At 38.2% G+C, this 16,661-nt stretch overlaps 1 protein-coding gene across 1 annotated transcript; it reads left to right on the top strand.

The window, feature by feature from the left end:
• The first annotated feature begins 2,661 nt into the window (after window positions 1–2,661).
• Window positions 2,662–11,570, top strand: LOC138941124 (zinc finger protein Elbow). The gene is made up of 2 exons (XM_070310502.1): window positions 2,662–3,445; window positions 6,063–11,570. The coding sequence occupies exons 1-2, from the start codon at window positions 3,383–3,385 to the stop codon at window positions 7,521–7,523; spliced, it is 1,524 nt and encodes a 507-aa protein (XP_070166603.1). The 5' UTR covers window positions 2,662–3,382; the 3' UTR covers window positions 7,524–11,570.
• The last annotated feature ends 5,091 nt before the right edge of the window (window positions 11,571–16,661 follow it).

The raw sequence follows: 16,661 nt of genomic DNA on the forward strand, positions 1-16,661 counted from the left end.
TATCTGCGACATCAGAGCGCAGCCCGACGACGACGACGACGACGACGACGACGACGACGAGCCGTTGAAGGAGGGTAGCGAGATGAGTAACAAGTAATCCAGCATTTTTTACGCGTAACAGCTGCTCGCAAGAAATTACAAATTCGACCTTACTTACGCATTACAATGTAAATTTATTACGATATTACGTTCACGTATCCGATGCGTCCTGCTAAAAAAATGTACATCAATCTACGTTAAAGATAATATATACACACACTTTCTTCAACAGATCGTCATCGTCAAGCCGGTATGATGACACAGATTTTTTTTTTAAATAAAGACATAAATCTCTGTCATTTTATTGTACGTGTATATCTCTTTTTGATCGAAATGTCGCAAATGTGAAATGTCCATGCCTTCATTTAAAACAACTTATATTATATACGCTGCACGCTTAATTTATATGAGATATTTCGTATAATTTAGCGTATTTCAGATTCAATTAAAACTTTTAATTCATTGTTACTAATTGCTTTTTTTTTTTGGCACGATCACGTATAATTAATTTTGATAATTCATGGCTCTCGATCAAAATTTTTCAAACCATGTTCTTTTAATATCAATTCATGATGTAAATTGATGCTTCGATTTTATTATCGCTACGTCACGTTCTATATGCACATACTGGCTGTATCTTTCCAAAATTCCATGTTAATATTATGCGAGTAGTCTTCTCTTAGAGCGTTTAATTAAAGTGCCGAATTAAATCAGGTTACACGATAATATGGGATTCAATAATCGATACGAATTACGTAAATCACCTCTCCTGCGTGGCACACGCAACACACGATATCATGGTACGTACAACACACTCCTATAATTTTGCGAATAGTAATGAGAGGAATTGACACTCGAATTTCCATGAAACAATTGATATGCATTTCGATGCATCGCTAACGCATCCGTATCCGCCAACGTACACCACTGCCATTACCACTTCAATCCATTTTAGTCGAATTCATTAATCGTTACAATATGCATTAGACCTCGTGCCGTGCAAGCGTTTTAAATGTTTTCGCGTTAAATTTATTTCGGTATTAAATTTCATCCACGTGTCGCGAATATAAAAAGCCATTTCAATGCGTTCACCGTAGATAGAACGTTTTACATTTACAAAGGGCTGAAACGCTGATAAATATGTGAGCAATTTTTTTTTTCTCCGATGTAAGCTGACGCGGGCGCAATTTAAATTTTGAAGAATCTTCGAAAGAGATACGAGACGATCTAGGTTCATATCATCTTTCGCCTTTTATTCTTCGTAATAATGTATAACTGCGTTGATCGTGCATGTCGAAAGCTTGTCGAAACAGTCGAGTGTTTTGTTAAATGACAGAATTTGAAAAATAGCTCCCATCGGGTATAATAAAACTTTTAACCTCCAAGTATTATCTTCTTTTTTTTCTTTCACTTTGTCGGGCAATTTCAAAATGTAGGTGTTGACAGATAAGTGTAATTACAATTTATAGTTGCTATAAAGCTATAAATATCTACCTTCGGAAAATACGAGATTTGTGTACAGTTGTTATTACTTAAATTCTCATTGTTAGTCGAAGGTCTTTATTTATCAGGGGCAATCTATCCTTTAGCCGTTTAATACCCTTGTTTACAACCGCGCTTACTTAAGAAACAATATATATATATATATATATATATATATATATATATAGAGAGAGAGAGAGAGAGAGAGAGAGATCTTCTACCTGTTCGGGTATCTTTTTATTGCGGATATTTTTCTAACGCCTGAATGGACGCTAGCGTTTATTAGATTTCAAGCGTAAGAGAGTGCATCGTCGTCAATGCACAAACAAAGGCTGCGTTTAAGTGCATAAGATGGTTATACTCCTTCACGTTCTACTTACCGATGAATTATATTGTTCGATATTGTATCGCTTTACGCACTAGGATTCGACATACGTTAGCTTATACGCGATAAGTTATTTTCATCACTCTTTTTCTCCCTCTTCTTTTGAAATGACTTTATTCGAATCAATCAAGGAGGGATCGTTTACTAAAGAGAAACTGATATTGACTTTGTCAAAAATATTTCTCTCTTTCTTCGAATTAGTTTTATTCGAGTGAACAAAGGATAAAGAAAAAAAAAAACTGATACCAACTTCATCAAAGGCATGTATAGCTAAAATTAAGCTACGTCAAATATAAGAAATGAAATTCACCCATGTATAGCATAGGCTATCGGATATATGGACCAAAAATTTAATTCGAATTTTAGGAAACGTATAATCCAGTTTTATACGTAAAGCTTATCAGTTGGCAGAATCTCGCGCCGCGTATCGCGAGATACGCGGCTGCAGGTGGCGGACGTTATACGGTGGCATCCATACCTCTTTAACAACGCCACGACGCCGGGCGAGAACGTTGGAGAGGTAACGGTACGAACTAGTGCTATACTATACGAGAACTCCCTGAGCGGGGTATGTAGGGTCGTGGTGGGAGTCGCGAGGGGGCACCCAGCGCCAGTTGACACGTCGTTGGCCGGGTCGCTCGCACCCGGCAAAAGTGTCGGCGTAGCGCGAACCGACAACGACCACCGTGTCGTTCTCGCAACGTCGGCCGCCGCCGTCGCCGTCACCTTTGCGTTCGCCTCTTTCGCCCGCATTGGTTAGTCGCTGCCGCTCGTGGTGTTTCGTGTCGTTCCGCGCGTCGTAGTCGCGATACGCCACAGCACCACACCGCACCGTCCGGCACCGAGGAGGGGGCATCTCCACGATGTTCATCGCGGAGAGACGTGCGAGGAAGGGGAAGATGCTCCCCCGGGGGAGCGCGAATCTGCGGTGTACGGTAGGGGAAGTCAGCTGAACGCGGCGGAATGGTGAGGGGGTTGAGCGACGAGAAGGGCGACCGCGGCTCCACGTCGACCGCGGCGCGGCGAGCGATTCAGTTGCGAGTCGAGCCTCATCGCGTCGACTTGTACAATAACATACGTCCGTACGGTTGTTCGTAACGCGACTCGTTTTATTTTTTTCTTTTTTTGTCGCGTACCAAAGAGAGCGGATGTACTACTCGTTGTCGCGGTGTGCCCCGACGACCTCTTCGTTATCTAGTGTGCCCGTCTTCGGAGAGCGTGTATCGCGCGCGCGAGTAAGTGCTATCCCTTATCGAAAGTGCAGCCTCATGCATGGCTTCGTTCGCGAGTGATATCACCACTGTTTCGTTGCTGCGACGGATATAATAAGGGAGAGAAAGAAAAAGTGCGCCGAATTCTCCGGAATTAGTTTCGTCGATGAGCCGAAGAGTGCGATAGGGGGAAAAAAAAAAAAAAAAAAAAGTGGTACTTTCGTCGAGTACAACCGACGGCGCGAGCGAGGATCGACCGCAAAAGATGCTGACGTCCAGCGCGAATCAGTATCTCCGTCCTGAATACCTCACGCCGCTACCTACTACGGTTAGTCTACCGCTTTTCTCTTCTCTTCTCTTCTCTTCTCTTCTCTTCTCTTCTCTTCTCTTCCTACGTCGCTATTAACGGGGAGTCCATTATTTATATCCTCCATTCCTGTTTACGTCTCGAGTTAACGATTTGTCGAGACTCGCGATCTTTCAACGTTTAAAGTCTTATTTAATGACCGATATATTTCTTAGCAGCTGCCGTTTATACATTTTAATGTGCTGCGCTATATATAAAGGCGCGCTAAAGGAATGTTTTTTTTATTCGCTTAGGTATTTCGAAAAAAAAAAAAAAGATAATTATAAATAATTTAGAAACTGTAGATATAACATTAAGACGAATAAGAATAAACTGCACATTCTACTTTTGAATATCACAGATATCGAATGTTGGGAAAATAAATTAATGATTCCAAAATAAATTTTTCCGAGATTATAATTATACCAATATATAATTACAACTGCAACTAGTCATATTTAAAATGTCTCCTATGTATAAGTTTCGCTTGAAAATATCTTTCCCGGCGGCTCATTAACGTCGCCCCTGTCGTCGTTTCGTTAATCCCGACGGGAAACATGCGCGTCGCGTTTTATACTCCCGGATTCCTGTAAACTATTTTGGGGACAGCGAGTGTTGGCAAAGTCTCGGCGCGCGTCGCACTGATTTACGCACGTCATCAATCAAATCAAAGCGCGATTCCGTAATATACTGCCGATTGTTACACGCGGGGAATTAGATGGAGAAGCGAGTGAAATAGAGGATTCGATCGACTCTTGGATATCCGGTGATAATCGGGTGAATTAATAGTGCGCATTTATATGTATTTAATAATCAAATTTCTCTGTAATATTTCAATTTATTTACATAATTAATTAATTTATTTACATAATTAATTGTATAGTTTAATTACTTGGTCATCATTTGCAAAGAATATAAAAAGTCCATGATATAATATGCCTTGTGAAGACAAACGTGTAGCACATAAATGTGTCGATTGTACGACGATAAAACATCCGGCGATTCTTCAAAGCACTAAACCTCTGTATAAAATAGTTTCTTTTATTTTTCCGTAACAAGCCTGTGTCGGTATTTTTAGAAAGCGGCACTTGTGTGAACGCAAAAAAATCGGCTCGAGAGTAGGGGGGGGGGGAAAAAAAAAGATCCGAGGGATTTCGGTAATAGTCACGTAATGCGTGAACAAGAGGAAGGCGTATGTCACGAGGGGTATAAATTAGTCGCGACGATCTCAAAAGCCGGCGGGTGGTGGCATTAACGGATTAAAATATTACGTTCGAACGTTCCCGTTAACTTTCACGAGCGCGATTAATATATAGCCTCGCGTTGCCGTAATGGCCTGTTGCAATTCACGGCATTAATATCTGTCGGCGTCGCGCCATTAGTACCGACCCGGCCGTGAGCGGCCGGATTAGTGTTGCATGATCGTTGCATTTTAATTATGGCGAAACATGTGTTCGGTGGACGTATCGGCCGAAGAGAAATATCGCTCCTCTATACGTTAATTATACCGAGTGCATCATCGTGACCGCCTCCTCCGAGTCGGCAGATGCGTTAAGGCGCCGATATTAAATTCCCGCACTTACACGCTAACGACGTCTGTATCGGCCACTCGATTATATCCTCCGGTGTATCTCGTTCTCGAGAAGAAAAAAAAAGAGGGGAGGGGGGGAAACAATCCGCGCTATTTCAGATTCTTGAGAATTATAACGCACGCGCGCATCGATATGTCTTTGAATTAACCCGTCAATTTTTATCGAGAAATAAAGAGATCGTTACTTACAATTTTATAAATATTCGAAAATTATTATGCCTCGTGAGATTTATTATCGCTACCAGGAATAATTCAGTTGCCATGTGTGGAGACAGATTGTATTAGGCTAGATATCTGGAAATATATTGTACGTAGTTGGCCTAAAAATATTCTCGATAATGAAATCAAGCATTCTGGCGGATAAGTGTGTCCGACGCACCCTTTATTCACGTCACTTCTCATTCGGCGAGAGAGTGACGTGGCATTATAGATTGCGCGTCATTAATTGGACTTGCACCTCTATCCAGACGCGACACGCGCCAAGTTTCGAGAATTGTCGAATCGAACATTGCGGCGTAACTGTTGATCGATAATCACTGATATTTTGCATTCGAAATGATATTTTGAAATCGATTACTACACTCCCGAAAACCGACAATAATCGCGACATTGCGCATAGATACGAAAAAAGTCTGTATATTAATAAACGTCGATACGATCTATTTGATTTTCTAAATCAAAATAAAATATAGCGTAAAATTATTTTGTTGAAAAAGAATTAATTTATTTTAATAATTAGTTTAGTTTTAAGTGATAATGAATTTATACATAAATATTACATATGGTTTAATTTTAAGTCGCGCGTGTTGCTTTAGGTAAAAATGCGAATATTGCCCGCGCGCGCGCGATTCACATTTTTGTGTATAAAAAATTTCTATTTTCCATGGAGTATTCGAAAGATAATTTCTCTTCTCCCGATACTGATAAAAAATTAATAAAATGTTTGAATTTATATCGAATTTTCGTAAAGGCGAGCTTTATTTCATATTTCTTATATTCTGATTTCAGTTAGATGCAAAGAAAAGTCCACTCGCGCTGCTCGCACAGACCTGCAGCCAGATAGGAGCGGATCCACCGTCCAACAAATCGCTGCTAAGTTCCTTGGACAAATCGTCGAGTAACAGATCGTCCAAGATCGCGGAGCAATCTCGCGAGAAGTCGTCGCCGACGGTGACGGTGTCGGTTACGGTGCCAACGTCGACGATCGAATCGACGAAAAGCAGTTTCAAGCCGTACGAATCTTGCCTGGGACGCGAAAAGGCATCCAGTCCGGACGAGCCGCGATCGTCGTCGAGTCACTCGACTTGCGGCCGATCCCGAACACCCGGTAGCGGTGGCAAACGATGCCCTAGCAATCAGAGCGCTGCATCGACGCGCGCGGTCACGCCACAAGGTAGAAAAACGGCGACGCCGAACGGGGAAGTCACGCGGGACTCGCCGGCTTCGAGAAATTCGGCGCCCTTGATACCGTCGAGCACGGCGGAGGCCGCTACGAGTCAACCAACCGTCAGTAGTCCCTCGTTACAAGCGAAACCCGCCTACAGTCCCGCCGGCGTTCTCGCGATGACCGATCCATCCGTCAAGGATCTCCCATTGGGCACGTTCAAGCCGGGCGTCGGTCTACCGGCTTCCACCGCCGCCTACTTGGGTTACAGTCCCAATCAATTACCCATCGACGTGATGGCCAGCTCGCTCATGTCTCAGCATCACGCCGCACTGAAGAACGGTCTCGTAGCCGCTAATCCTTATCTCGGCTATACGCGACTGAAAACGGGCGGACCCGCGGACAGCCTGATGCCGATATGCCGCGATCCCTACTGCACCGGCTGCCAACTGAATTCTCATCTATTGTCCAACTCCGTGGCGACTACCGTCGCCAGTATCGTCAATGGAAAATTGTCATCGGGCGCGACGCCGGGTTCCTGTCCGGCCGGATGCGCCCAGTGCGATCACAAACCCGGCAGCGTCTCGCCTTATGGACCGCTCGGCGCGGCAGGAGCGGTATACGCGCACGCGCAACTAGCCGCTTTGGCCGCCGGCACGCAGCTACCTTACGTATGTAACTGGATCGCGGGCGACACTGCGTACTGCGGTAAGAGATTCGGCACGTCGGAGGAGCTGCTGCAGCATCTCAGGAGTCACACGAGCGTGTCGACGAGCGGCGCGACAGATCCCGCGAGCGCTGCCGCCGCGCTGTCCCTGCTATCGCCACCGGTCGGATTACCCCCGACCCATCCCCTGTTCGCCAGGTCTTATCCCACGCCACCCTTGAGCCCGCTCGCCACCGCGCGCTATCACCCGTACGGGAAACCCTCGCCGCTGTTACCGCCGTCTTTGTCGTCGTTGGGCCTGCCGCTTCCGCCGCCACCGCCCCCGCATCCGCACGCGACCGCCGGACTGCCGCCGTATTTCTCACCGTACTCTATATACGGGCCTCGTCTAGGCGCCGCCTCCGGGATGCATCAATGAGTTCTCGGTAACGAGCACTCGTGAGCCAAACGCTTGCGAGGTCAGTCGACCGGCGAACTGTCATTTCTCTACGAATTCGAGCACGTGAACCGAGTATCGCGTGTACTCGACGCGACGCTTGTTACGTATTTACGGAGCCTCGTAAGGAGGGGAAGGTCTTATCGAGCGGATATCGAGGCGCGGTAGGATTGTTTATTTTTCTTTCTTTTTTTCGTTTTTTTTTTCGATTACTACGCGATGGTCTGTGTCTTCTGCAAATTGTACGCCAAGTTTTTTTTTTTTATCTCGCGATTGAAAACGCATAAAACTTAAAAGATTGAATAATGTGTGCACGCGAAACGGCATCTTCTACTTGTTCTTAGGCGCGAATAGTTAGCGTTTCCATGTTAACGCAGCCGGGATTTTGATATATATTTCGTAGATATTATAAACTTTTTAATAAATATTAAGTTTTGAGAATATATAGAATTCTCAATAAATAAAAGTCCCACTTTGCAAGAATTATTTCTTTTGATGGAAAGTAAGTTGTTCTATTCAATCTTTCGAGGTCGAAGAAATAAAATAATATAGCTGCGTATCCCTACCTCAGCTCTCTTTACAGGAATAATAATCTATTTTTGTCAAAACTGCATTTTGCATTCGAACTGCATTTAGGATGATTAATTCTCGCTCAGCAGCGTCCGGGTAAATAATATACGAATATGGACAACGTTTGCTTGTATTGGCTATAATTAATTTCACTTGACAGCAATCAGGATTAAATAGGAATTGAATATTATCTTTTTGAATTCTTTAAAAGATTTTTATAAAATTTTAGCGTTCCTTGTAAAGACTATACAAGACATGTGATGTAAATATCTTGTTTACAATTTGAAAAAAGTTTTATTTTATTATCCATTTTTTGGTCATTATTTTTTTATTCTTATATTATTATATTTTTTTTATTCTTATATTTTAATTTTATTAATATTTTACGATGTAAAAAAACTATTTTTTAAGATAATAAAATTAAGATATTAATAATAACAGTTGAAACGAAAGACTTTTTGAGAAATAGATATTTTATAGAAATATCTATTTCTCTACGAAATCTCTATCTCTCTATTAAAAACAAATTTTATATATACAACACACACACACATACGCGTATACATGGTTGCAATATGAGACATATCATTTGTCTCTGACAGCTTTGACAATGCGATGTGTACATCGCGTTTTAACATTAATATCTTCCGAGACTCTTTAACATTATTATTATTATTATTATTATTATTATTATTATTATTATTATTATTATTATTATTATTATTATTATTATTATTACCATATTCAATACATAATTTGTCCATATATAAATAAAAAGATAAAAAGCGATTTCAATAACAATGTTGACAGAATAAAATCAATATCGAGAATAAGACTGATTAAAAGATACTTTTAATTTTTTGTTACTACGCAAAGTACCGTGTCTAAGCACGCGAAATCCGGACGATCTGATTAATCTCTTAAAAAATTTCTCATTTAAAAACTATTATATCCGGAATATTTTGATATTAGAATATTAAAAGTCTTGTAGAAGATATTGGTATTAAAACGCGATATATACATCGCACTGTCAAAAATTGGCAAAGACAAATGACACGCCTCAAACTGCAGCCACGTATATATGCATGTATATGTATATACGTACCATATATGCGCGTATGAGATTTGCTTTTAATAGATAGATTTTATAGAAATTCCATCAAATATCTATTTTCAAAAACTCTTTCATTACACATATATGATACGTATAATATATGCCATGTGTAAAATTTTTTCTATTCATATTGTATTATATTATGTATTAGTATCGAATAACAAAGCTGTACTATATTTTCTGCTGTTGCGGACGTCCTGCTGTCCAAGGCATTAAACATCCCCAGTGCATTATTCGCCGAGAGCTATCAGCTGCTTTCGTCTGCTCCACGGCACTGTCTCTCTCAAGCTCGTAATTTTTTTTATATTTATTATTCTAGTTGACTATACTCAATTAGAATCACAATATTGCGATATATTGAGGCAAGAGAGTTTTGATTGTCTTAGAACTCGTAATTTTTTTCCATAGCAAGTTGAGCGCAACGCGCGTTCAGAGAAATCCAATAACTCGTTAATTTATGTCTAATTACAAACTTACACAATTATCAATCAGTTTCTTCAAATAAGAGAATGAATCGCGCGTCAATTTTAAACAGAAATGACGAATTTATTATAACGGAGGATTAAGAGGCAATGCACGTCGTCGGTCAGGCTATACTTTTGGATATGTGCAATTCAACACATTGCTGTTAAACTTTTTTAGACAACCGGCAAGATTTTAACTTACGATTAAAAATTACGGAATCCGCGAATCAATTTTATTGCTCCATTTTCTCTGTCTATTCCGCTGCGTCCGATGTATCTCTCAGTATCTAATGACGAGTGCCACACCAAACGTCGAAAAACCAATGTTTAACTGTGATTTTTGAGTGAGAAAGTTGCGAGAGAGAAAGAGAGGGAGAGAATGCGACGCGATGCGCTTCCACGAAAGAGATTATATGCGTGCGAATGTGTGCATGACTAGAATTTGTTAACGAACGCGTAATTACGGGGATTTTATTTTGAATGAAAATAATTTTAATTGAATAGACAAATACTTTAGAGATGTTTATTTGATCGCTCGACGGTCAATGTAAAAATTATTCGCTACTATACTACACGCAAATCACTGCGATGATTTTATGTTGTTAAAAAAAAAATAAAAATAAAAATAAAAAAACTGATTTTATGACAGCGTTAAAATAAAACGTTCCTCTCGTTTACGCTAAAGGAAGAATGAATTAAAATACATTCCGTATATTTCACAATGCGTAATAAAATAATTTTTATTATTACTTGTGTTATTATATCGCGAGCGGTCAATCTTTTCAACCTGAAAAAATTTCGATTATAGTGGAAATATCTATCTATAGAATAAATCCGACATCGATCTTTTAATACAATTTTTTCTTTAAGCAAATATTTTCTTTTTAACGAAACAATACAATAGTAATATGTAGTTCTCTTCTATTTTTTATAAAAATATAATTAATACAATTAATAAGATGATTTAATTATTTCAGACGTATAATGTGTATAGTCTTAAATCGAAAGAGTTATGTACTTTTACACATACACCTATACACGATGCGGCAATTTTTTTTCCACCACTTTCGACCGAAGCTTTCTCCGTTTTTGCGGCTATGAAAAATAATTAATATAATATAATCACTATATATGTACTATTTATAATAATCCACATGTCCTACTTCCCTTGTAATTATTGTACATTTGTTTATAGGCGTATAACTCTAACAAATCTAATGAGATGGCAAATAGTACGGATATACATATATACATATACGTATATATATATATATATAAATATATATAAATATATATCTGCGTCTATTTTTGCGTAACCAAAGTTTTAGTAACTATCGATATTACGTAGCGCATCGAATTTTGTGTGTATGTACATGACATTATAAGATGAAGTGTAGCAGGAATGATGATTATTACACGAGATACTACCATAACTTGTAAATAGCTTTATTATAACGCAACGTTGTAGTTATGATCGAAAGACATTTACACAATTGTCGACGCAAATTGCTCACGATTTTAATTCTTATGTTGATCTTGTATATTCCTGGTTTTTAAATATGGTTAAAGCTTTGTATTTACTTGGCACGCGTGCGACACTGTCACTATCTACGTCAACTCGTCGTTATTCTATTATTGTTATTCTATGTTAATCACAGTTTGATTCTTTTTAGAACCAAAATACAGCAAATCGTTTCTTACAAAAAAAAAAAAAAAAAAAAAAAAAGTTCGTATTTATTACCATCGTATTTACATATACCATCACCACACCAAAACGTCCTAGATTAGTTTAGAATTTTTTAGTAAGATATACGAAAAGTTTTATCAACTCACACTTTCTTTAATATAATTAATATAATAAATAATCTCTCACACGATATATCAATGATATTTATTTAATTGATAAAATATGATTTTATGGATAAAATTGATATAATTGCAAAATGCTGTAATTAAATAATATAAAGTGTCGTTTAAAATTTCATATCAAATAGTTAAGTTGAAGATATATAAAATTGTTAATTAGATATTTATAATAATTAAATATATATAGACTATATACCATAAACTTGAGGATTTTTAAAATTTATTATAGTATAAAGGTTAAATGTCTCATCATTAATATAAAGCTTATACATGAGTAAATTATTCTTCATAATTTTTTTGAGATTTAAAAATCATTATATTCGCGTAAAAAAAATTACGCGAGATCCAAATAAAAAAATATTTCTACGTCAGTAATTCATCATGTACGAAGCATTAAGCGACTATATGTAAATTCGCCTAACGTATAACCGACTACGTAAAATAACAATGCTCGGTTAAATGCTCCGGCGAGAATTATAAATTGTGATCGTCATCGTTTCTGTCGTATTACAATAAATCAATATTAGCGCATTCGCGTTTTCAGTGTGTAAACACGATCTTAATCACCGTGTTGTTGCTACATTAAAGTAAATGATTTACCAATATAATAGACGATCGCGCTATAAAAGCATCGATTTCCCGATGACAACGGTCGATGACAATTCACCATCATCGATAAGTTGAAATTATTGAAATTTATTTCAGACCAGATAACATTTATGTACCAACTTTGCGAAACACGCAACTGTTATTATATGTATATCGAATGAATATATATATATATATATCTGAATTTACATTTTTTTTTACGAAAATATTATGAAAAATGTAAACGATATTTCGAATTAACATATCGTACGTTATTATCGTTTTAATATCTCGCGGGAACATAGACACGCGATAAAAATCGCGAAACCGACGATAATTTTACAAGTTGAATAATAGAACGAGAGACGCGCTAACTTACGGTGAAGAGAGGATATCGGCGTTCGGGATAAAAAGCGGAAGTAGATGCACACACGAAAAGTCGAGCGGCATCGAACGGCGCTTTTGCATGTGGCGTGATCTCGCTCGCCCTTTGAGCGATTTATGGATAGACGCTGCGACTCCATCTACTTGACCTGTTCACCTCGTTAGAAAGGATAATGTATTCATGATCAAGCTTTCAGCCGCGCGCGTTAGCTTCTATCGATGCGGAGAAACTGCTAAACCGAACCGTAGAAAAATATATAGCGTATTAGCGAAATATTCATTTTATCTATATTTTTTATATCGTAGAAATTATTTCTTTCGCTAACAAAAAAATTAATCTCACAAAAGACACGTGCACAATATTGATCATTTCTCGTCGAATATTATACTCGCGGTTATATTATAGCTGTGTAACGTGCCGTTCTTGGCCGTGACAAGGAAGTTGCGCATCAAGTACCTAGTCAAGAGTTCTCTTCCGGCAATGTTTTGCATCAGGGAAGACATGGACGACGGTAAAAGAAAGCACAGCGCGGCACTTACTCAAGAGTCCTTCAAACGGATTAGTTGGCGCCAGTGAATTCAATGATTTCCGTTCGTTGGACGACAAACCGGTTTCGCATCATGCCCTTTACACTGTCTTTCATATGTACGTATGCACTATTGTTTTTATGCCATGCAGTTTAAACTCTGCTGCATTCAATATGAATATATCCTTTTTCTTTGCATTTATTGCTAACGTATAAATATATGACCGCGAAATGAATTCAATCGCGAAAAACATTGGATTGACCAAAAAATCGTTAATGAACCATATCTTCACACTTTGTCCAGATATACTTAAACTCGTCGAATCAATCAACTTATTAAACTAAATTCAAAATTTACATATCAAAAAATTACTATCTTGAAAAAAATTTGTTTTATGTTTACAAGAATATTTTGACTAGAATAATCAATATACCTGTCTTGTATTTTTAGAATATACAAGATATAAATTATGTCATACATTTTTTTTTTATTATTGTTATTATTATTATTACATATATTTTTCCATAAAATATTGATTTTCTTCCAAAGTTTAAAGTATCGATACAAAAATAAAATATATAAAATGCAAATGATTATTACAAGTTGTCTCATAAAAATAATCTCTATTTTTAAAACTCTTTTTTCGACATATGCCTATTTCATAAATAAAATCTTGAATGATATTAAGTTATATTTAAATTTAATATTAATAATCGACGCTTAAAAAAGTCGTTTTCTCTAGAAAATTAAGATCCAGGATAGCGGAAATTGTCAATCGGAACGACTTGATATACATGAGAAACAAGTGGAAAGCAATTAAGTGACTATATATATATACAATATAAATATATACCGCCCTTCGGATCGACAGGTCGAAATCGGAATTGAGGCGAATTATGGAAGGGAGAGTCGTGCGGAAAAGGACCCGAGTAATCCGGTGCTTCGATAAGGCCGATACAACATTGCCGCATAAACGAATTAGATAGCGTAACACAGTTAGGCTGATTGGTCGCGCGCGATTAGGAAGCAATTACCTCCGCTAAACGAGATTATGTGGCCGCAGGCTTCGTCATTTCGCACAACTTCTCCTTCCCCCCTCGCGCCCTCCATTATATGGACTTCTTCGAAAACTACTCTACAAAATCGACTCGGTTTCGCGAACAAAGTGGTTCGCACTCTCGATATTGTGACAGTTATTTAGAACTTTAGAAGATGACGTTAGTAGAATAGTGTTCTTATACGCGATACATATATATTGTTTAATTCATTTAATTAATTAGCTACATTAGACGTTTTAAAAAAAATGATGGTACGCTCCATCATTATCAAATAAATAATCGGACGAAATAATGAAAATCAGAAGAGCATGTTTCTAGGCTCCACGTGGCGTATAAATCCGAAGCAAAAAGTTGAGACGGGTCAGGGAATGATCGCAAGCAAAGTCCGGCATTCGATCGGAGGGGGGACGGACAAACCCGGCCATACGACTACCTAGCTACGTTAAGGGCAAGACAAACGATGCGTCAGCGCAGACCAAGTAGAAGAGATTAGTCTCGGAATGATGAACGACCGACGAAAAACCGCGCGCGTTGTGCTCTCCAACTGTATATTACAAGACCGTAAAAGGCGGGGACGGAGCGGCACGAAGAGGCTATCTCGACGGAAAGAAACGAGCACCGACGTCAGGGTGGTTTCTCGCAATTAGTCAAGTTTTCCCGTGCACAAGCGACCGTGTCGGACGGCCGTGCCGCACGAGCTTATTTATGGTCTCCGGGATACGTGTAAACATGAAGGTAGACGTGGGATAGCCGACAGGGAAGATATTGAAAGCGCCTTCGGAATTGGAAAATCGGGACTAATTAATAAATCTTTACCGTCACGAGAATAAAGAAATCATCGAGACGCGAGTCAATGGACAGAATTTTACGTAATATATTTGAAACAAATATATATATATATATATATTTCATAATTTTATAATAGACAATTTCATTCGCGATACGCGATATTCCGATATTGAAAATATTGAGATTTGATTTTTGTTCATATTCTTGATAAAAAAAAATATATATATATATACTTGGAGTTTCCTATATACTGTCAGTTAATTGTCTATTTAATCCCGATGACGCAGCGTGCGTCCAAGTTTCAGGTCTCTTTGCCAGGGCACGATGCATGTATGCGTGCGTATACGTGCCGAAACTCTCGAGCCCGATGGTTTCTCTTCCTTTCACTCGCCGGTAATCGATTGTTACGGCGGATATTTCCTTCGAGTCGAGTTGACGGGACCGTCGCGCGACTGCTATTGTGGCTCGCGGCCCCGGGGCGAGAATAAATTGTGTTGTACAAATACCCATAACGACCGCGGAAAAAAAAGCTTTGGGACTCGACTAGGGTGAGGATTGGCCCGCTGAAACGGCGGCCAACGAAGAGTAAAACCGATAGCATACAGAATCGCAACGGGAAGCTAACTGTCCTTTCATTTCTTTGTTTGCCGCGCACACCGCGCTATTTCCATTCAATTTTGGATCGTCACCGCGGTACCCCGCTATTTTCTAACGAATACAGTTAACACTGCCTTCGGTACGAATGAATTCTTATCGATTAATAATGCTCCAACTATTGCCAATTAAAATACGATTGCGTATGTGTAATAACGAAACGTCTATGTATAATATTCTCGCTCGTATACATGGCTAATAAAAAATTATTGGCGTTTGGCCCCGCCTTTCTTCTATTCCTTCTATTCGACTCATTGTCAGATATATTTTCTCTTTACAACGCGAGAAATATATAATCTTCGCAAATCCTTTTTATCTATTATATATATATTATCTACAAAAATAGAAAATCACTCACCAATACGATGCGGAGTTGTAACCTAGCAGAGCCACGTTGATCTGCAAAATACAAATATATTCAAATAATGAACAATATAAAATATTATAGAAAAAATATTTTAATTTCAAAAAATAGTTATTGCTTTCAATTAAATTTATTATTCGTTCTGTAAACTATATTTAATAATAATTTACATTAATATTATATATATTTAATAATTAGAAATATTATTTATAAATATTTTATTAAATGTTTTAAATACTTTCGTGCATAAAAAGTAAAATTGCATAAAAAGTAACACACCTTGGATTTTGCCATTTAAATATATTGTAGGGGAGGTCCTTCTGAATAATTCCCCGTAAGAAGTTTATGAGGGACGGCAATAATTTAGGAGATATAATAAATTAAATTTTCATAGTTTTAATGCTTTTCCTATTATAAAATAAGGAAAAATGAAGTTTGTTTGCGTTGTATTTGTGTAGAATAGATGTGGAAAAAGTGTTTGTTTACATTTACGAGATAGGTATAGGTAATATGTTTCATCTATTTCTCGCAGTTCGTTTAAACCTTTCAACATGTGACTATACAAATTTCTAAGTTTTATTGAAGATAGAGGTTGAATAAGTTAATATAATAAATTTTAACTTTTAAATCAGCAAATAGATTTGGGTTAGATTATATCTTCCGAAAGTGGAGCCCCTCCCGTAGGAGAGGGGTGGGGGGGGGGGGGGGAATCTATTGCGTCCACGCAAATCACTTTCCTAT

Source organism: Polyergus mexicanus, unplaced genomic scaffold, assembly GCF_030449975.1.
Source record: "Polyergus mexicanus isolate NDT 795.1 unplaced genomic scaffold, iyPolMexi1.0 SCAF_18, whole genome shotgun sequence".
In the NCBI taxonomy this organism is placed as follows: Eukaryota; Metazoa; Arthropoda; class Insecta; order Hymenoptera; family Formicidae; genus Polyergus; species Polyergus mexicanus.